At 37.4% G+C, this 21,251-nt stretch overlaps 1 protein-coding gene across 1 annotated transcript in view; it reads left to right on the top strand.

Annotated features, from left to right (window-relative positions):
• Positions 1 to 17,873, top strand: part of LOC120418429 (ATP-binding cassette sub-family C member Sur) — a 303,151-nt gene extending 285,278 nt beyond the window's left edge. Inside the window, exons 17-28 of the mRNA XM_052708136.1 lie at positions 2,944 to 3,218; positions 5,255 to 5,419; positions 5,585 to 5,755; positions 5,844 to 6,010; positions 6,187 to 6,437; positions 6,504 to 6,725; positions 6,789 to 6,946; positions 13,451 to 13,896; positions 14,310 to 14,437; positions 16,411 to 16,702; positions 16,764 to 16,960; positions 17,394 to 17,873. Of these exons, the coding sequence (XP_052564096.1) occupies positions 2,944 to 3,218; positions 5,255 to 5,419; positions 5,585 to 5,755; positions 5,844 to 6,010; positions 6,187 to 6,437; positions 6,504 to 6,725; positions 6,789 to 6,946; positions 13,451 to 13,896; positions 14,310 to 14,437; positions 16,411 to 16,702; positions 16,764 to 16,960; positions 17,394 to 17,588 (2,667 nt within the window). The 3' untranslated portion in view covers positions 17,589 to 17,873. The remainder of the gene's footprint in view (positions 1 to 2,943; positions 3,219 to 5,254; positions 5,420 to 5,584; positions 5,756 to 5,843; positions 6,011 to 6,186; positions 6,438 to 6,503; positions 6,726 to 6,788; positions 6,947 to 13,450; positions 13,897 to 14,309; positions 14,438 to 16,410; positions 16,703 to 16,763; positions 16,961 to 17,393) is intronic.
• The last annotated feature ends 3,378 nt before the right edge of the window (positions 17,874 to 21,251 follow it).

Below are 21,251 nucleotides of genomic sequence, written 5' to 3'. Positions count from 1 at the left end.
TTTCATTTTTGTTTATTCAAGGTCAAACATTAAAACGCGTTTTTCTCGGAACGTCGAAATGGTGGGTGCGACAAGATAGCACGACAACGTCGAACTGGGTAATTTTAGGTTGAAAAATTACATCAAATATCCCTTCTGATTACACCTCCAACGATTTTGTACACTTGAGTAACGAGAAATGGCAAAGGTTATAAACTATTTTTATAATTTTTAAAACAAAATGATGAAAAAAAACCGTACCGCTCCTCCATCACGAGAAACTGTGATCAGGGACCAAGATTTCCTTTTAGAGCAAGGTTTTATTACGGTTATCGTAGAATAGTCGGGGCTACAGCTGAGAATTCATGTTTGTTAAATTTTCTTGGTTATCATGATTTAAGACATTCTGCACTCTTTATTTGTCAAAATGCAATTTTACGGCGTTTTTAATATCATAATATGATTTTTTTTCCAGATTAAAGAAAAAATTAGGAATTTTTGGTTTCGAAAATGGCTTTATAGCTAGTTATAGTTCAAGGTAAAAGGTATTTAATAAATGGGAGGATTCTCCCACATCTCTTTGATATCGGGTCCAAACTAAATTTCTTCTGAAAGATGATACATTTTGAATGTCCCCCCCCACACCCCCCACCACCCTTCTAAAAAAACCTTTGGAAAGTTCAGCTCACTATCACTCAATGGAACCTTTTCGACCGGAAAACTTTGTTGTCTTTCATTCCGTTGCCGAACTTTTGCCATCACCAGCCAGCCAACTAACATCTCGGGCAAAACTCCCGAGTATTATATTCTCATAAGCTCGCTCAACCGCAAAATTAGTGCAAAAGATTAAGTCAAAACCCGTGTTGGACCACCAGCTCTCCCTTCCCACTCTGGAAAAATATGAATGCCTCCATGAGCAATTAAGCAAAACACAACTTTTGGTGCCGGGCCGGGGCTCGCCCAACTGGAAATGATGGAAAACTTTTCGCCTCTCAAAATTTCTTACGCTCGATGAAATTATCAGCCAACGATACCTTTTTATCAGGAAAGCCAGCCCTCCCCCCCCCCCTCTCATCACCCCTTGGGAGGATTTTCCAAGAGCTTTCCGGCAAAGTTATTTCCGGGGCCCAAGTCAAAAGCCGGATCGAAATCTTCTGCCCATTACCCGAAGGGGAGGGGGGAGGTGATAACGACACACGCAGAAGTAATGATGAACTGCTGTGAAGTCCAATCCTCAAACTTTTCACCACTGGGGAGAAAACGAAGGACGGAATGGCGCAGGGTGGTTAAAACTTTGCCATTTTCTGGGAGAAGGTCGAAACTTTAAGCAAACTTTCGTTAGGATGTGGAAATTGTTGGCGATTTTGCTTTCCACTTTTTCAACTCCCAGCAGCAGCAGCAGTTTTACCTCAACGATGCTTGGTCCAGTTGGGGGAGTTTTCTGTTGGTCAGTTTTCTGGGGAAAGTCAATTTTACTTGGGTCGTTTCCGAATTGTGCCGCGGGGGTTGTGAAAAAAAGAAGGGAAAATACTTGCCAGTTTTGGAAAAATATTTGCGGAGAGGTGATTGTGGGATGGTTTAAGTTTAATTTTCCTTTGTAAATTTAGCCACAATTCTAATTCTTATATTTCCCAAGCATTAAATCTTCAAATCTTCAAATCTTCAAATCTTCAAATCTTCAAATCTTCAAATCTTCAAATCTTCAAATCTTCAAATCTTCAAATCTTCAAATCTTCAAATCTTCAAATCTTCAAATCTTCAAATCTTCAAATCTTCAAACATTGAAATCTCTTTGGTTTTTTGTTTTTTGTTTTTTGTTTTTTGTTTTTCGTTTTTTGTTTTTTTGTTTTTTTGTTTTTTGTTTTTTGTTTTTTGTTTTTTGTTTTTTGTTTTTTGTTTTTTGTTTTTTGTTTTTTGTTTTTTGTTTTTTGTTTTTTGTTTTTTGTTTTTTGTTTTTTGTTTTTTGTTTTTTGTTTTTTGTTTTTTGTTTTTTGTTTTTTGTTTTTTGTTTTTTGTTTTTTGTTTTTTGTTTTTTGTTTTTTGTTTTTTGTTTTTTGTTTTTTGTTTTTTGTTTTTTGTTTTTTGTTTTTTGTTTTTTGTTTTTTGTTTTTTGTTTTTTGTTTTTTGTTTTTTGTTTTTTGTTTTTTGTTTTTTGTTTTTTGTTTTTTGTTTTTTGTTTTTTTGTTTTTTTGTTTTTTGTTTTTTGTTTTTTATTTTTTGTTTTTTTGTGTGTTTTTTTTTAATTAGTTTTTTTTTGAGTTAAAAATTATTATCAGATGGACCTTTCTGGAAAAATCTGCAAAATAAAATATTTTATCACTCAATTTCAATGAGCACTTGTTCCCAAAACTCCCCATAAACTCCCCAACTTACTACCGTGATGCCAAAGGATCAAACTGCACTCCTTGGCTCTGAGCGGGAGTGCTGACGCAGCTCCTGGCAATTGCAGCCCCCGAAGCTCGTAATACCCATAACAATAATAATAATTGTACCAACGACAGTTCCAGAAACGAGCGAGATTGTCGCAGAGTTCTGGGGCTGGCATTATAACACTATGGGTGCGGTGGGTGTCGCAGCTCTTCAGCTGAGTTATGTCTTCTTTTTGCTCAGCCAAGTGGGTGCAATAGCTTCTTAAGAGGAGAAGGGAGCTTGGAGTGCAGTTTCAATTTCAGAGCAGAACTGCTGCAATGTAGCAGTAGCTCCCTTAGCCGGGCTAGCTGTATCAAATTTATTGGAACAAATGATCTCTGGTTACCACATTGCACTGCGTGCTGCTACGTTGAACGAGCTGTTCACGACGAGCAGAGGATTTCCGCTGCGATATTCGATATCCAGTCTGAGCTTTCTTTCTTGGATTTTTTTAAGAGCTTTGGAGAGGGAGCTTTTCCAGGATTTGTGCGTTTAACGCTATGGGACCTTTAAAAAAAACCCGACAAATTTCAATTTTCAATTTCCCCTCCCCAGAATTGCGGTCAACCCGCGTCGCCCGATACCCTGCTGACGACTCTGTTCACCCCGCTGACGCTGCTGCCCCGCGTGGGCTCCAGCATGGGAGGCGGTGGGGGAGGGAACCTTTTTGGACCGCGCTCCCACACACCGGATCTGGCGCTGCCCTTCGACGAGTGTCACGGCGAGGACGTCCAGCTGCGGCGGCATCACTACTCGACCCGCTTCCGACCGATGACGACCGACGGAAGGACCCGGAAGGGGTTCAGCGATGGGTTGGTTGCTGGAAAGAGGTGAGAGATTTTGTTTTTCTGCCTTTCTGCTTTTTTGTGTTCTTCTGCCTCTCTGCCCATCTACCATTCTGATTTTTGATCTGCTTTTCTGCCTGGCTTCCTTTTAGCGTTTTGGTTTTTTTTTGCCATTTAACTAATCCACCTTTATGATTTTTTGTCTTTTTTTAAAATTATTTTCCTTTTTTGTTTTCTAACTTTCTGCCATCATGGCTTTCTGCATTTCTGTATTTCTGTCGTTATACTTTTATGGTTTTCTGACTTTCTACATTTTTTCTTTTCTATGCTACTGACAAACTGCCTCTTGATTTTTGTCTCTGAGTCTGTCTGCTTTTCTGCCTTTTTTGTTTTAGCTTTCTTTTTGTTTTTCAGGCATTCCGCTTTTTGATTGATTTTCTTTATACCTTTCTCTTTTTCTGCATCTCTGATTTTTTGCCTTTCTGTCTTCCTATCGTTCTGCCCTCAGAGGTCTGCCTTTCTGCCTCCCTGTTTTTCTGTCGTTCGATTTTTTTTTTGTATTTCATTCCTCCGTTTCTGCCATTTTCCTATTTGCATTTCTGCTTAGTTTTTTTTCTTCCTACCTTTATCTGCCAGTCTGCATTTCTATATTTCTGTCTTTTAGTTTTGCCATTATACTTTTAAGTCATTCTGCCTTTCAATTTTAGATTTTCTTTTTTCGTGACTTTCTGTTTTCTCCATTATTTTTTTTTTCATTTCTAGTCTTTTTAGTCTTTTGTGTCTCTCTGCTTTCTGCTTTTTTGCATTTCTGCGTTCTGCCTTCCTTCCGACTTTCTATCTTTCACTTGTTGCCAATTCTTTTTCTTTCTGCTGCCTTTCTGCTTTCTGTCAGTTGCATTTCTGCTTGGTCATTTTGGGGATTCTGCCTGTAGTGCCTTTCTTTTTGTCTTTCCGATTTTCTGTAGGTGAATTACAAAAAAAACAACAAATGGTAGAAAGGCTGTTAAATAAAAAATGCAGAACGTCAGTAAGGCAAATAAATTTATGATTTTTTATTTTTTTTCCCTCTTATTTTTCCCATCCTTACTCTATCTTTTCATCTTTCTTTCGTTATGTCTCACTGTCACATGATTAAAAAAAACTGTCTTTTTGCCCGTTCCCCATTCTGCATTTCTGCCTTGCGTCTTTGTCCTGTCTTGTCTTCAAGTATTTTTTTCTGTCAAACTGTTTTTTTTTAATTCTGCAGAATTGCGTTATTTGCTGCATTTTATCGTTCTGCCTTTCGGTGAATTAAATTCTGCCTTTTTGAATTTCTCACATTAGATTTAAATTTATTCATGTTCCTTTAATTTTTCTAATCTTTCTTTCTCTGTATACTTCCATCGTTCTGATTTTTGCTTAATTGCCTTCTGCCTTTTTGCTACACTGCTTCTGCCGTTTTATCTTATTTTGGTTTATTTTTACTGTAGCTTTGTTCGTTTTATTTATTGCTTTCAATTTTCTGTCAGAAAGGCAGAGAGATATGAAGGCAGAACGACAAAAAGACAAAAAAGACAAAAAAGACAAAAAAGACAAAAAAGACAAAAAAGACAAAAAAGACAAAAAAGACAAAAAAGACAAAAAAGACAAAAAAGACAAAAAAGACAAAAAAGACAAAAAAGACAAAAAAGACAAAAAAGACAAAAAAGACAAAAAAGACAAAAAAGACAAAAAAGACAAAAAAGACAAAAAAGACAAAAAAGACAAAAAAGACAAAAAAGACAAAAAAGACAAAAAAGACAAAAAAGACAAAAAAGACAAAAAAGACAAAAAAGACAAAAAAGACAAAAAAGACAAAAAAGACAAAAAAGACAAAAAAGACAAAAAAGACAAAAAAGACAAAAAAGACAAAAAAGACAAAAAAGACAAAAAAGACAAAAAAGACAAAAAAGACAAAAAAGACAAAAAAGACAAAAAAGACAAAAAAGACAAAAAAGACAAAATAGACAAAAAAGACAAAAAATACAAAAAAGACAAAAAAGACAAAAAAGACAAAAAAGACAAAAAAAAAAACATTTTTTTAATTTTCTTTTTTTTTTTAGCAACAGTGTCTTCCGAACGCAATCCCTTCAGCCAGTACGTGACCAGGAGGGTCCTGCCAGCATCGATGAACGATTGCTACCTGCGGTACCGAGCTTGTCTCCAATTTCCTCCACGCTTGGATCGATTCAGCAGCAACGTCATCAGAATGCTGCCGACTGCCAAAGGTTCAACAAGATTATTGTTTACCATCAATTTGTACTCCCCTGAAGTTGATCCCACTTTTGCTGTCGCTTGGGTTGTTCAAACTGGAAGGGTGGCTAGCAAACTTTTAAAAAAATAAAGTAAAACTTAATATTTCATAAAATTTACTTAAAAATAATTCTCAACAGATTCCGCTTCACCGATCCCTGCGGCGACTGGCGAAAGCTCAGTTTTCGGCAAATCTTCACCCGGTTAAGCTCGCGCCGCCATCGCCGGATGAGACGGCACTCGAATCCGGCCACTTTGGCGGGCATCGGCCCGTCATCCGGAGAGTTCTTCAGTAAGGGCGATTCCGTGAAGTTTGTATTGGCGGTCCAGAATTTGGGTCATACTCGCGGGGGGGAAGGGGGTGGAAGAAGGGACTAATTGGGTGCTAATTTCTTGCAGAAGCACTGCGACACTTTCGGAGGAGGAAAGTTGTCGCCGGTCGCAGGCGGATCTGGGTCGGTTGCAGCAGCGCTGTGGTGGTGGCAGTGGGCAGAGAAACCCACTGCGAAGGCTTTGGTCCAGCATCTCGCGGTACAGTGAGGAGGCGGAGGAGGAGGTTGTGGGAGGTACGATTTGAAGAAGAGTCAGGGTAGACTGTTTGTTTACATTTTGGCTTGAGCAATATTTGAACATAATAAAAAAAAAGAGATCCAACGTAATTCTCAATGTCAATTGTTGTTGCCAAAACGATTACCAATTATTTCTATTAATTTACGTTACCGGTAACCGTTTCTCCTTCCAGACCACCCTGCCGAGGACGGCTCAAACCGGCTAATCAACAACGCGACCGCCACCGAGGAACGCAAATATGGCACAATTCCAGCCCGCATGTACTGGCTGTACCTGCAGTCCAGCGGGCTCCGCATGGTGGCGACATTCTTCGTCAGTGCTCTGGCCCAGCAAGGTCTCCGTGTTTATACGGACTTTTGGCTGCAAGGCTGGACCGACCGGAATCAGTACGAAAAGGGTGAAACTCTAGACGATTCGGGAGATGTAAGAGAGTTTTCATCTCTTTATAAAATCGAAAATCACATTTGACTAATCTCTGCTTCATCAAAGGTCCGGTACCACTTCCGAGTGTACGCCCTCCTGTCAGGGCTTTGCATCGTCCTGGCGGCCGTCTCCTTCCCAGCCGGCCAACGGGCCGGCAGCAACGCCCGGCGCCGACTTCACCGCCAGCTGATCAGCTCCGTACTGAGAAATTCAATCCACTTCTTCCAAACCGTGCCCCTGGGTCGACTCATGAACCGGCTCAGCATCGACATCGCCGTGGTGGACAAGGTCGGTAAACCGAACCGGAAGAATCCCTTTTTTAGGGTCTTGAACTGTTCTCTTTTTCTGCAGAAAATTGCCGCCACAAGTCAGAAGCTGGTCCAGTTTGTGCTGCTGTGTCTCTGTGCCGTGCTCATCAACAGTTTCGTAACGCCGTACTTTATCCTGCTGACGGTGCCCATCTGTGCCGTTTACTGGGTGGTGCAGAAATTTTACCGGTGCTCGTCCAGGTGAGGATTGCTTTTTGGGCTGAGATTTATGAGTTTGAAAATGAAAATCAAGTACTAGTGTTTAAAATTATTTTTTTTTTGTTTATCGAAAATCACAAAAAAGATAAATAACAGAAGAATCTTCAAATCCACTCAACTCAAGTTACACTGCTCTTCGGTTTACTGTGCAAGATCCCAAACCAAAACATCAAACAACTTTTCAGCAAAAACACCTTGCATGCATAGCTACAAAACAGACATGTGTCAGATCCTGCCGTATACTCTTCCTTCTCAGAAGTGGGGCAAGTTGTGTGCGAGTTGTTGCAATCACAAGCTGTCATGCATAAATAATAACGACCAAAATGTAACTTCGAAGTGTATCTTTCTTCGGGGGGGAAAGGTTGGGACAACCTCCCGGGAACAGGAATCCGAAACCATGTCCAGAAAGGTACTTTGATAACGTGTTCACCCAAAAAGCTCCACTCGTAATCGTCATCAACTTCGTAATGAAGTTTATGAATTGTGGAAGATTAAGGTACGGTTACCTAAGTTTGACCTGTGATGCTAATAACAAATTAAATTGCAGTACTTTTATCTACATCAGTCCGAAAAAAGGTAAATCAACCCTTTACCTCATTTGAATTCTCTCTCAAATCTCGAACACATCCAGAACCAGTTGCGAAACAGATAAAACCAGATGAAAGTTGTCCAGGCATCCCGGTTTATTGGACCACATCTTTTGATTGAATATTATATTGCAACATTTGCACATTTCTCCACACACACACACCCACACCCACACCAAACTGTGCTGACTGCGTCGAAATTAGTATGACCAAACTTGTGTGCAAGATTTGGCAGATATATTGATAAAGTACATTTTGCGGACTTTTTGCGTCCCAAAGTTGCACCTTCTTCAAACAGACACACACACAGCCAGAGATGAGGAAGATAGCTTTTTCCTCCGAAATGGGACACATCCGGGTGGAATTAAACATGTGCTTCTGCAAATTTGCTAATGGAAAGAAAGCAAGTCGGACTTGATGGGGAGGGGAGGGTGGTGTGTGCTTGTGTAAGGCAGGCAATAAAAGCTTCCGGAAAGTTTATTTATTGAGTTATTGGGTTGTACCTGGGAAAGTTCGGGAGCCAAACTTGAGTGTTGCATAAACTGGAAATGTTTTACTTGTAACTGGACTTGGTCTGTCACAAGGAATATGATATAAGTTTTCATTTTGATAAAAAATTAAATCCTTTATTCTAAAGTTACACACGGATATAACTATAAATGACGCTTTAACTGATTGAATGATTGATTATTTGATATATTTGGAGTTAAGACCGGCTCTTTTGTAAAAAAAAAAACAATAATTATAATTATTATTTAAATTTAAAAATATCAGAGTCTGTTCACAACACAACACCTTCAGTGATACTTTTAAGCAGGGCTGTGGAGTCGGAGTCGGAGCCGGAGTCAGTGGAGTCGGGTCTTTTTGAGGACCTCGAATCGGAGTCGGAGTCAGAGTCGTCAAAACCTGGGACGGGACGGTTGGATAGAGTCTTCTTTTTGAGTGTTTACGTTTGTATTCTTCTTCTGTTTTTTGATAGAAAATTCGTGTTCGAAAACAAATATCAAGCAATCTGTGATTCAGATAGCTTGACAATTCAAATTTTCTTGATGATGTTTTTCAACTCAGTGCTCAAGCATGCGGATGACTTTTTCTTTGGTTGAAATGTTGTTTAGTTTTTCCTCGCAGATTTTTTTTTTATTTGGCTGTTAAAATTTGCAGTTGGATGTGGGTGGAGAATTTATGGAGAGAGTTTATGTTCCATCGTTTTACGGTGGATCCGTTCATAAGGAGCTGCCTGATTCAAATTACTTGAAATGGTTGGCAAATCAAAGATGAGTCAAAAAATTATCACTTCTTCTATTTTTATTGTGTTTTTTATATGAAAGATTTTTTATTTTCATTTGGATGTAAAAAATGCAATACGATTTAAATGCGTTTTCTTACTTCAATCTAAATAAAATCCTAAAAAGCCTGCAAGTCATTAAATGGGAGGGGAGATTTTTTCTTAGATCTGCTCCTGTCGTTGTCCCGTTACGCAAAGGAAGTAAATAAACCTTTCCCAGTTCCCCAAAGAGGAGCACGTTGAATTCAACGGCAATTTTTACTCAACTTTAAAGATATTTAACATTCCATAGGTCGCACGCCCTAAGGTGTCAGAATCGAAAGAAATGGCTGGCAAAAATTCAAATTTGTACCAATTCATTCACTTCAAAGAGCAAAAAAGTTTGTTTTTCAGTTTGTGGCAATGTGTTGAAATAAAAAAGTGCGAAAAAATCAAATAGGCTAAACTGTGGCCATTATTTTTGTTTGCTTTTTAAATCCAGTTCTACGGCGTTGTTTCTTCACGCCACATTTTAATTTCATAGGAAGCACAGGTTTAATATTATTCAATCTAGATGACATTTCTTTATAACGCGCAAAAAAAATAACAATAGTTTTAAATGGGCAAAAGAATAGTCAGTTCATGAAATGTATTGTTTTTTAAAATAAAAAGGCAGATAAGTCAACATTCGGTGTACGATAGAAATAAATGCCTTTCAATTGAAAATATTTTGATTAATCTATTCAAGCAATTTACAATTATTTGTGAAATTGATTTTTTTTTTATTTTTTCAATTCAAATTACAATACTTCTCATTTTCTCCTCATAAGAAAGGACTGGTTTAGGTTGACAGAAGCGGCCATGTTGAAAGTGGTTTAGTTTGACAATAGGTTTTTTTCTCTTTGTTTATCCCATCCCAGGTCAAAACTCTAATAGCTGGAGTCGGAGTCGGCTAAATTGTAAGAGCTGGAGTCGGAGTCGAAGCCGGAGTCGTAAATTTTTGATAGACCCGGAGTCGGAGCTGGAGTCGGAGTTGTCAAAAAATTTAATATAATTTACGAACTTATTTATTGTTAAATATTAGTTATAATTCAGGTTGCTTCCAATTTTTTGCCTTTCTTACTAAAGAAAGGTATAGGTTTTACTTTGTGGCTAGACGTCATTTTCATCTTCGTAAATAAGACGATACAGCATGAATATTAATCGGAAAAATCGCCAAAAAATCACACTGCATTGATTTTCGACGCTCTATTGATTTATCTTGACAGAACTCGTCTATCTCCAACTCTCGAATTTATAGAAAATAAATTCCGTGGAGGTCGAGTGATGTTCGTATGTGGTAAAATTTTGCAAAATTTTGTGTCGCGTCGTTCTCAGCTCCCCTGAATCAAATTTTGATTCTTCTGAATGCAGAAGAAAGCTAGTGTGCTGAACCTGGGCGAGTTGCCGCTCAAATTTCGAAATATCCATCTGTTTTCGGATGTGGCCAGACTTTTCAACAAAATACACAGTTTTCCAATGAAAGTATGGTCAAAAATTTTCATTTTCATATCTTTTATTTATCTCAAAAATTGCATTTTTTGAGCTCTACAACCTCCCAAACATTCATCCAGATTCATAATATGGTTCTGGAGTTAGAGCCGTTTGATTAACTTACCATAAGAAAAAAAAAATCCCTAAAAAAAGGTTAAAGCCCACCTGGTGACCTTCGCCAACATTTTTCGTTTCTAATTTTATCCGAAATTTCTTCCTACATTCATAGTACAGACCATGAGTGAGCATCTTAAACAAATTTGACATCGATCGGCAATCCCGAACAACTTTTAGAACGATTTACTTTTTGCCTTTCTTACTAAAGAAAGTTATAGGTTTTACTTTATGGCTGAACGTCATTTTCATCTTCGTAAATAAAACGATACATTATGAATATTAATCGGAAAAATCGCCAAAAAATCACACTGCATTGATTTTTGACGCTTCGTCGCCAAGTTGTCAAGTTGAGCTTCGAATACTGGCGCATATATGTTTTGCTCGACTTATACTCGTTTGTAGTAGCTTGTCTACCGATGTTTCCTACAACATGTAAGATATCGTAGCTTTTCGGTTTCTTTTGCTCTGTCCGTTTTTGCATAACTGTCCAATGTTTATGCAAAAACTTTTGTGACTTAGGACATTCATCCCGCTACAAACAATTTGTTTCCCGTGTGCTCCTGAAATCGCCTTTAAGTAGGCTTCATTTTGTCGTGATGTCGTAAGTTTATTTAACAGAGTTCATTGGATTCCAATAGGAGCTTTCTAAGCTTCTAAGCTTTATATTGTTTTCAAAGTTTTCAATGTTCGCAACGCCAATAGGGGGATGGTGTCGCTATTTTTAGACCCCGTTTTCCACTTTTTCTCTTCGAAACCGACTACTTTATCGACTTCATTTTGCCGGGCGAGATAGGACGCCGTCTATTTTTAGACGATAACTCAGCACTTTTCCACTCTTGCACTTAAAAAAAAACAGATGGCAGCACGATGTAACGCCACGTCCCTATGGCTATCTAACTAAGGTTCTCGCGGTTGAGTGTGTAGTGGTGCGGTTGTAAAAATAGCTATCTCAGGCTCTCTCACTTTCGTAGATGCTGAATGGCAAGCTTCCCACTGTGCGGTTAACTCGGTTTTACTTTGCGCCTGCTTTGTTCGGTTTTTGGGCTCGTACCAAAACTAGAAAACCAAAACCGCAGTGTGCGTCGTCACTGGCGCATGGGAAGCTTGCTATGCTCGCGTTTGTCATAAACGCTTGTTTGATTAAGAATTTGTACGATTAAAAATATTCTTTTGGTGAAAATTGCGTTTTCAATTTCTTTTGGAAAACACATCATTAATAATACCTTGCTTTCATCATAAGTTTTTTGTATCAAGTCGATGTTATGAATTGAAAGAAGTTAAATTCTTTAGTAAGAAAGGCTCTATCTCACCCCTGGTGGGATTTTATCGGGTTTATATTTTAAATTTATTTTTTGAATTTTGCGTGCACTGCGTTGACATTTTTTTGTTTAATTTTGTTTTTTGGTTCAAGATATTTATCAGATGCCATGATGTTTTCGAAGCATTTTTATTGTGATTGGAAAGCTCATTATCAGTATTTAACATTATCAACTATTATATCAATCTTCTACATAGAACGCAACATGCTCATTTTGTATGTAAATAAATATGCAACATATGCAACAAGTCTATTTTTTTAAAATGCCTTAAATCGGGGTGATATAATTGATATAATTGAATTTATTTTTCAAATATTAGAATTTTCTCATGATTTGTATGTTTAAAGTGTGGACTGGGCTGAATCACACAATGCCATGTATGTCTTCTCAAGTAAATTCAAAAAAGCTTTGAAAAATAGTTACTTTGAAAATTGTTTATTTCAAAACCAGGGTATCTTTGATAGTTAAAAAAACAAAACTATTGGCACTACGCCCCCCGGGGCATGGCCTTCCTCTAACGTGGGATTTCTGCTCCAGCGCCTCTGACGAGACAGGAGAAACCGGGACCGACGTTTTACTTCACCATCCGATAGAAGCTCAGTGGATAAGGCGGGAATCGAACCCGCGTCTCATAGCATCATCGGGATCGGCAGCCGAAGCCGCTACCCCTGCGCCACGAGACCCAGATAGTTACTGACACACCAATTCACTCATTACTGAATTCAGTTTAATTTACTGAAATTTTCAGTAAATGAAAACTTACTGAAAAAAACAATTGAAAATTAGTGTAGCTAGCTTATTAACTTGAAAAATAAATGTAAATTTAAAGTAGTTAAATAAAATGTTCCAATTTTTCAAACAACAAAATTCAAATTTACTCAGGAAATTGTTGTGCGTTTTTTTATATTTATTATACAGATTAGGTGTCGGAGTCGGAGCCGGAGTCAACAAATTTTGGAAAGCTGGAGTCGGAGTTGGAGTCGGTTTGAGTTGGTAGGCCGGAGTCGGAGTCGGAACCAGAGTCAACAATTTGTGGAAAGCCGGAGCCGGAGTCGGAGTCAGAGTCGGCTTAACTCAGAAAGCCGGAGTCGGAGTCGCTTGAAATATTACCCGACTCCGCAGCCCTGATTGTCATATGACCAATCCTTGGAAAGATACAGTCGTTTAAAAAATTAAAATATGGAAAAAATAGGTTTTTTGGTGTTTTTTGGCAATTTCTATATGACAGATTTGATTTTTCAGCCTTGAAAATATGTTTACCGGAAAGCTCGTCTAATTTTCCATAAGTTTGCCTTCAACAGCTTTTTAATTTGACTCGTTTGAATATTTGCGTAAGCTTATTTACTTTTCAGGTTTCTAGCATACTGAAAAAACTATTCTATTTTCAGTTATGAGCAATGTATTTAAGCTTATATCTGTTTGCCCATACATTCAATTGAAAAGCTGCCAAAGGCAAACTTATGGAAAATTAGACGAGCTTTCCGGTAAAAATATTTTCGAGGCTGAAAATCAAGTCTATCATATAGAAAATGCCAAAAACTAAATCACTCCCAGGCCTTTTTAAACGTTAATGGCTGACAAATGATAAAAAAAAGACTTTTTGCGAAGACGTAGAGAATAACTTTGTAGTTAAAAAAATTCAACCGGATTTTAATATCTTTTTAAGAGAACTCCAGCGCATCGAGTCGCTCACCTACTCGCCGATCATCGCCCACTTTTCCGAGACGATCGAGGGCGTCACCACGATCCGGGCCTACGGGCAGCAGGCCCGCTTCACCGACACCCTGTTCCGCCGGATGGAGGCCAACAACGTGGCCCAGGTGATGCTGAACTGCAGCAACCGATGGCTGGGCATTGCGTTGGACTATTTGGGCGCGATAATCGTTTTTGTGGCGATCCTGAGTGCGCTCATTACGGCCAGCCTGAGTCCGGCGGGGACGAGTTCGTCGCTCATTGGGCTAGCGATAAATTACGCGCTGCTGGTGCCGATCTACCTGAACTGGGTGGTGAAATTGACGGCCGAGATGGAGATGTACGTGGGTGCCGTGGAGCGGATACAGTTTTGCATCGAGAGCAGCCAGGAGAGGTACCGTGAGAGGAGTGAGGTGAAGTGTGAGTAATTGCTTTTTTTTGAATGGAAAATTTCATGCTAAAGTATCACCAGTTTTCATATCACGAATGCGCCCCAAGGTTGCAAACAAACCAAAGCAATTTAAGATATAACCAAAACGCAGACCAAACTTGGGCATCATCACGTTCTCGTTTCAACTCTTTTTTTTTACCCTGTTGCAATTCAATCGTCAAGACCCAGGGTCATCGAAGCTGTACACACTTCAAAGCTATCGATGGTTCGTTTCGAGTGTCACATAAACTCCATCAACAAATTGTGCACTCCATCCAGCAGTTTTACCAAAATCGAAAGCTCTCGAGTTTCGATTGAAATGTACCCATCCGCTGCAACTTTAAAAGAGAATCTAAATCTAATTTTTGCTTCGCTGTATTTTTTTATTCACTGCACTTTTTAGACAAACCCGTCCCGATCTCGTGGCCCCAGAAAGGTGACATCGTGTTCGAGAACGTCACGCTGCGGTATGAGAGCCAGAAGGAGAATGTTATCACAAATTTGAGCCTGACCATTCCGGCTGGACAGAGGGTAAGGAGTGAGGGTTGCAGGACGTTATTAAAATTTGACATGATTTAAAAAAAAGCCAAATAAATTCGGATTTTTTTTTCAAGTTGTTGAATATTCATCATGAACGATCATTCATCATTCATCATTCATCATTCATCATTCATCATTCATCATTCATCATTCATCATTCATCATTCATCATTCATCATTCATCATTCATCATTCATCATTCATCATTCATCATTCATCATTCATCATTCATCATTCATCATTCATCATTCATCATTCATCATTCATCATTCATCATTCATCATTCATCATTCATCATTCATCATTCATCATTCATCATTCATCATTCATCATTCATCATTCATCATTCATCATTCATCATTCATCATTCATCATTCATCATTCATCATTCATCATTCATCATTCATCATTCATCATTCATCATTCATCATTCATCATTCATCATTCATCATTCATCATTCATCATTCATCATTCATCATTCATCATTCATCATTCATCATTCATCATTCATCATTCATCATTCATCATTCATCATTCATCATTCATCATTCATCATTCATCATTCATCATTCATCATTCATCATTCATCATTCATCATTCATCATTCATCATTCATCATTCATCATTCATCATTCATCATTCATCATTCATCATTCATCATTCATCATTCATCATTCATCATTCATCATTCATCATTCATCATTCATCATTCATCATTCATCATTCATCATTCATCATTCATCATTCATCATTCATCATTCATCATTCATCATTCATCATTCATCATTCATCATTCATCATTCATCATTCATCATTCATTATTCATCATTCATCATTCATCATTCATCATTCCTCATTCATCATTCATCATTCATCATTCATCATTCATCATTCATCATTCATCATTCATCATTCATCATTCATCATTCATCATTCATCATTCATCATTCATCATTCATCATTCATCATTCAATCTTGAATCTTGAATCTTGAATCTTGAATCTTGAATCTTGAATCTTGAATCTTGAATCTTGAATCTTGAATCTTGAATCTTGAATCTTGAATCTTGAATCTTGAATCTTGAATCTTGAATCTTGAATCTTGAATCTTGAATCTTGAATCTTGAATCTTGAATCTTGAATCTTGAATCTTGAATCTTGAATCTTGAATCTTGAATCTTGAATCTTGAATCTTGAATCTTGAATCTTGAATCTTGAATCTTGAATCTTGAATCTTGAATCTGGAATCTGGAATCTGGAATCTGGAATCTGGAATCTGGAATCTTGAATCTTGAATCTTAAATCTTGAATCTTGAATCTTGAATCTTGAATCTTGAATCTTGAATCTTGAATCTTGAATCTTGAATCTTGAATCTTGAATCTTGAATCTTGAATCTTGAATCTTGAATCTTGAATCTTGAATCTTGAATCTTGAATCTTGAATCTTGAATCTTGAATCTTGAATCTTGAATCTTGAATCTTGAATCTTGAATCTTGAATCTTGAATCTTGAATCTTGAATCTTGAATCTTGAATCTTGAATCTTGAATCTTGAATCTTGAATCTTGAATCTTGAATCTTGAATCTTGAATCTTGAATCTTGAATCTTGAATCTTGAATCTTGAATCTTGAATCTTGAATCTTGAATCTTGAATCTTGAATCTTGAATCTTGAATCTTGAATCTTGAATCTTGAATCTTGAATCTTGAATCTTGAATCTTGAATCTTGAATCTTGAATCTTGAATCTTGAATCTTGAATCTTGAATCTTGAATCTTGAATCTTGAATCTTGAATCTTGAATCTTGAATCTTGAATCTTGAATCTTGAATCTTGAATCTTGAATCTTGAATCTTGAATCTTGAATCTTGAATCTTGAATCTTGAATCTTGAATCTTGAATCTTGAATCTTGAATCTTGAATCTTGATAAAATTTGATGATTTTATATTTTTGTTTTTCTTTGCAGATTGGCATCTGTGGCCGCACCGGAAGTGGAAAATCCTCCCTAGCCCTGGCACTTTTTGGAGTCCTAGAACTGGTCGACGGTCGAATCCTGATCGATGACGTGGACATCGCCAACATTCACACGGATGAGCTGCGCAGCAGACTGTCAATCATCCCTCAGGAGGTGATGCTGTTTGGGGGCAGTCTCCGCGAGAACCTGGATCCGCGGGGTCACTTTAGTGACTTGGAGCTGTGGAACTGTCTGGAAATGGCCCAGTTGAAGGAGTTGGTTGTGGGGTTTGCTAAAGGATTGGGTAAGTGGGAGCTTTCACAAATGACGTAACTTTGAATTATTTTCTTTTTTTTTATCAAAAGACACCCACCTCAGCGAGGAAGTACCGCTGTTTAGCGCTGGACAGAGGCAACTTCTTTGCCTTGCTCGGGCTGTGCTGCGAGGTTCGGTTTGTCTGGTGCTGGACGAGGCCACCTCATCGCTCGATACGGAGACCGAGAAGCTGGTGCTGGATGCTGCCGCGAAAGCGTTCAAAGGACGGACCGTGCTCACGATAGCGGTAATTACAGATGTTTTAGCTTTTTCTTCTGCTTTTTCTTAGTTTACTGATTGGTGATGATTACAGGTTGTCTTGAGATGGTGTTGCGATAAAATGCCACAGTGATATTTTTATCTCTAGAAATTTTCTCTCCTTCTGAATTGAGTAATAAGAGCATTGCCGTCAATTCGCTTGTATCGATTACTCGTTGGCTGTTAACATATTTTCACAATTTCGTCACCCCTCAAGATGCCAATTCTCCACCACTCAAATCTTTAAGGGACGCCCTCCAACAATCCACTCGAACGCCTTCATCCGATAATGACTCATAATAATCATCGTTTTATTCCCCTTCTTCTCATTTCTCTCTTTTTCGCCACGCTGCAACGAAATTGCGTATCATAAACACTCTGCTCTTCTGCTCCTCGTCCTCTCATCATCTTGATCCGATTAGCATCGATTGCACTCGCTGTTCGATTACGACCGCGTCATCGTCCTGGAGCACGGTGCTATCGTCGAGGACGGTTGTCCGCGGCTGCTCCGGAAGCGTCCCGCGTCCCGCTTTGCCACCATGGTGAAGGCTTCGACCTCGGAGCACCAGCTGCTGCACCCGGTTCCGGAACCTGCTCAAAGTGGTGACCGGGATTAGAAAAAAGGGGGATGCGAATGCAACGAGCAGCAGCGGCAGAGTTATTAAGGATTTATGCTTCTTATACTTAAGGGGTTGCGCCTTAATATTTAATAGATGGAAGAAATAAACACCATTCTTTGTCCAGCGGTAGCGTGAACCGTTTTGCGAAGAAAGCAAGTGGAGCAGTTCTCTGGAAAAGTGTCAAGTTTTTATCTTAACTATTTTAAAAATTAGGAGAAGCTTTGTAACACTGAGAATAAGTTGATCCATAGTGTAAGTCAACAAATTACAAACTTTTTTAAAATATAATAAACAACATTAGATTAAAAACAATAAAGCTTCGAGTTTAATAACATATTAAAAAGTTCTCTACGATCCCGCATTGTTTGATTTGAATGATTTTTTGTCCATGAATTCCCGATGTCAAATAAAGCAATTTTTCCTCATTCATTTTTCCATACAAGTCTCCAAACAATTTTGAGGGCTGGCCTTACAAAATGGGTTTGTGAATGTATGAAATTCTGTTCTTGAGAAAGGATTTTCGATTTAGGATTTTTTGGAAAAAAAGGTACACGGAAAAAATTTTTTTTTAATTTTTCATTACTGTTTAACCCTCAACTGCCCAAATTTTTTTCGACCCATTTTTTTCCCGTGTTCAGGAGGTAATTTTGAGCAACTTTTCTTCTAAGAAAAACTTTACTTTTCTTATTTTAAAGTTTCTTGTTTCATTTGAAGTATTTTAATTTGCGTTTATCTTGTTTAGATTATGTTTGTCATCCTTGTGGCCCTGTTGGTTATCACATCAAATCAAATCAAATCAAATCTTGTTTAGCTTATGTTTGTATCTGATAGTTTTTGGCTTAATCTAGCACTTCCTATCATTACATTTTGCCAACCTTATTTTTTCATGTTTTTTAAGTCACTTTTTCAATTTTTTGCTCGTTTTTCACATTTTCTGCTATAGAATGACACCATTCAAAACGCAAAAATTTCTGCATACTTCTATTTACCTAAAATATAGGATATTTAAGTCAAAAATACAGCCAAAGTTGAACCCTTAAAAATGAAATTTTGAAAAAAAAAATGGCAAAATCACATAAAACTAGTCAAACTTCCAACCAGATTCCTGCTTTCCAATGCCTTTTGAAGATCAGAAAAAAGACATCTCTTAAGCCATAATGCGTGATGGTGCAAAATCTGGCTCTATTTCAAAAAAACTGGAATTTTTGAAAAAATCATGCTTTTTGTAAAATCTTGAAATTTTGACAAAAAATCAGAGTAAATGGGATATGCAATCGAAAAGTATTATACATTTTGCCTTTCTTACCAGTTTTAATAATATGTACTGTTTGAAGTTATATAGCTACTTTAGGTATAAATGTCCGATTATTTTCGTTTTTGTACTCCTTGAAAGAAAAGTACCCCAAACAATATTTTTTGAAAGGCTGAGTTTATGAAAAACAGTCTCACAAAGAAATCGAATCGACCTGTAATTTTCTACTGCGACGATATCTCGGAACTTATTTTAACTGATTTTTAATGTTAAAAAATAAAACTTTTCTTAATTATTCTAATCTTTTGATTTTTGTAATGGTCTACTAGTAGAAAGTAGTAGATATTTCATATTTTGGACCAAATAACCTCCCGAATAATTTTTAGAGTTTAGGAAACAAGGTCATTTGTTGATGCTTAATTGATCTGGAATTAATTTTAATCTCAGTTATTTACTTTTAGTGGTTGGCTGAAGAAAGTTGTGTAGTTTTCAGGACTTATAGATTTTTTTTCAGGATGTTTATTTGGTATTTTTAAAATTGGATGAAACTATTTCAATGCATTATGCCTAGGCTAAGTGATTTTTCACGCTAGAAAAATTGCTTGATTCCAAAACACAAAATTAAAAGCAAATTTGACGCATTTTATATAATTATATTACAAAACAAAATTTAAATTACTTTTCTAGACAAACTTTTTAAATCCCATCCTTTTTTAAATATCTTCCATTGTTAATTTCATTACAAAATAATGAAGCAAAAGTCTGTAGCAAAATCTGAAAAATTTCAAATAAGATTAAACTTTTAAATATTCTGACTGTTAAAAAAAATCGTTATGGTTTCACGACACAAAGAAATATGCTTAATATTCTTAAAAAGCTGAGCTTTAAGATCAAAAATCATTTAATGAAACAAAATTTACTCAATGTTGAATATACAAATTATATCTTTTGTAATTCTACCTTCAAAATAAAATGGTAGTCTAATTCCGAAAAATACTATCGATGCTCCAAACTGCGATCTCGGATTGCTTATTATATTTCACGATAATATCGACTCAGAGAAAGTCGAATGTATCTTCTGAATGTTTTTTTTTTTTGAATGAATGTTTGAATTTAAACTCGAAAAAAATCTCAGTGGGGGCAAGAGTGCGCTGACCACGGGGACGCGCTATCTTGTTTTTGCATGCTCATTTTCATTTCTTTTGTGTCGCTGTTTGTGTGCTTGGGTGCGTGGTTATTATAATTAAATAATGGCATCATTAGTGCGCTGACCACGGGGACGCGCTATCTTGTTTTTGCATGCTCATTTTCATTTCTTTTGTGTCGCTGTTTGTGTGCTTGGGTGCGTGGTTATTATAATTAAATAATGGCATCATTAGTGCGCTGACCACGGGGACGCGCTATCTTGTTTTTGCATGCTCATTTTCATGTCTTTTGTGTCGCTGTTTGTGTGCTTGGGTGCGTGGTTATTATAATTAAATAATGGCATCATTAGTGCGCTGACCACGGGGACGCGCTATCTTGTTTTTGCATGCTCATTTTCATTTCTTTTGTGTCGCTGTTTGTGTGCTTGGGTGCGTGGTTATTATAATTAAATAATGGCATCATTAGTGCGCTGACCACGGGGATGCGCTGTCTTGTTTTTGCATGCACATTTTCATTTCTTTTGTGTCGCTGTTTGTGTGCTTGGGTGCGTGGTTATTATAATTAAATAATGGCATCATTAGTGCGCTGACCACGGGGATGCGCTGTCTTGTTTTTGCATGCACATTTTCATTTCTTTTGCGTCGCTGTTTGTGTGCTTGGGTGCGTGGTTATTATATATAGGTGAAGGGATTTTATTAAATGATCATTATATTGCATTATTTTATTTAATTGATTATATAACCACACTATATTTTACACTTAACACATTATACAAAACACATATGAAACTGTAAACTGGAGCGTTTGGTACGGTATGTCCACGCATCCTTCCTCCCCTGTAGATTCTGTGAAATGTGATCCGTTCTCAGAATCCTCTCTGCGGTAAACACAACGTAGTAGGGCTGGCCGCTTTAATTTTTGCAATACATTTTTGGGTGTTCTCGGATGTACTGCAATTATTAATAATGACAAGAAAAGTGCTTGGGGCGTAATCTAATCACAAGACTTTCCAGCATGCTTTCATCGGACTGGCTGCGTTTGTGTTAGATTAGATTAGATTAGATTAGAAAAAAATCTCAGTGGGGGCAAACAAATGTTTATTTTTCAAATAATAAGCTCAATTTTCAAAATTTTGAAGAAAAATGCATCACAAAATGTTTTATACATTATTACAGTTATGCTGCTTCCAAAAATTAGTAAAATCGATTTTTCCTAAAGTTTTGATCTGAGGTCCTAAAATCTTTAATATGCAAAAATTCTCA

Source organism: Culex pipiens, chromosome 2 (assembly GCF_016801865.2).
Source record: "Culex pipiens pallens isolate TS chromosome 2, TS_CPP_V2, whole genome shotgun sequence".
In the NCBI taxonomy this organism is placed as follows: domain Eukaryota; kingdom Metazoa; phylum Arthropoda; class Insecta; order Diptera; family Culicidae; genus Culex; species Culex pipiens.
Note: the sequence above shows the minus strand (reverse complement) of the source record. Positions and strands in the feature narration are given on the sequence as shown.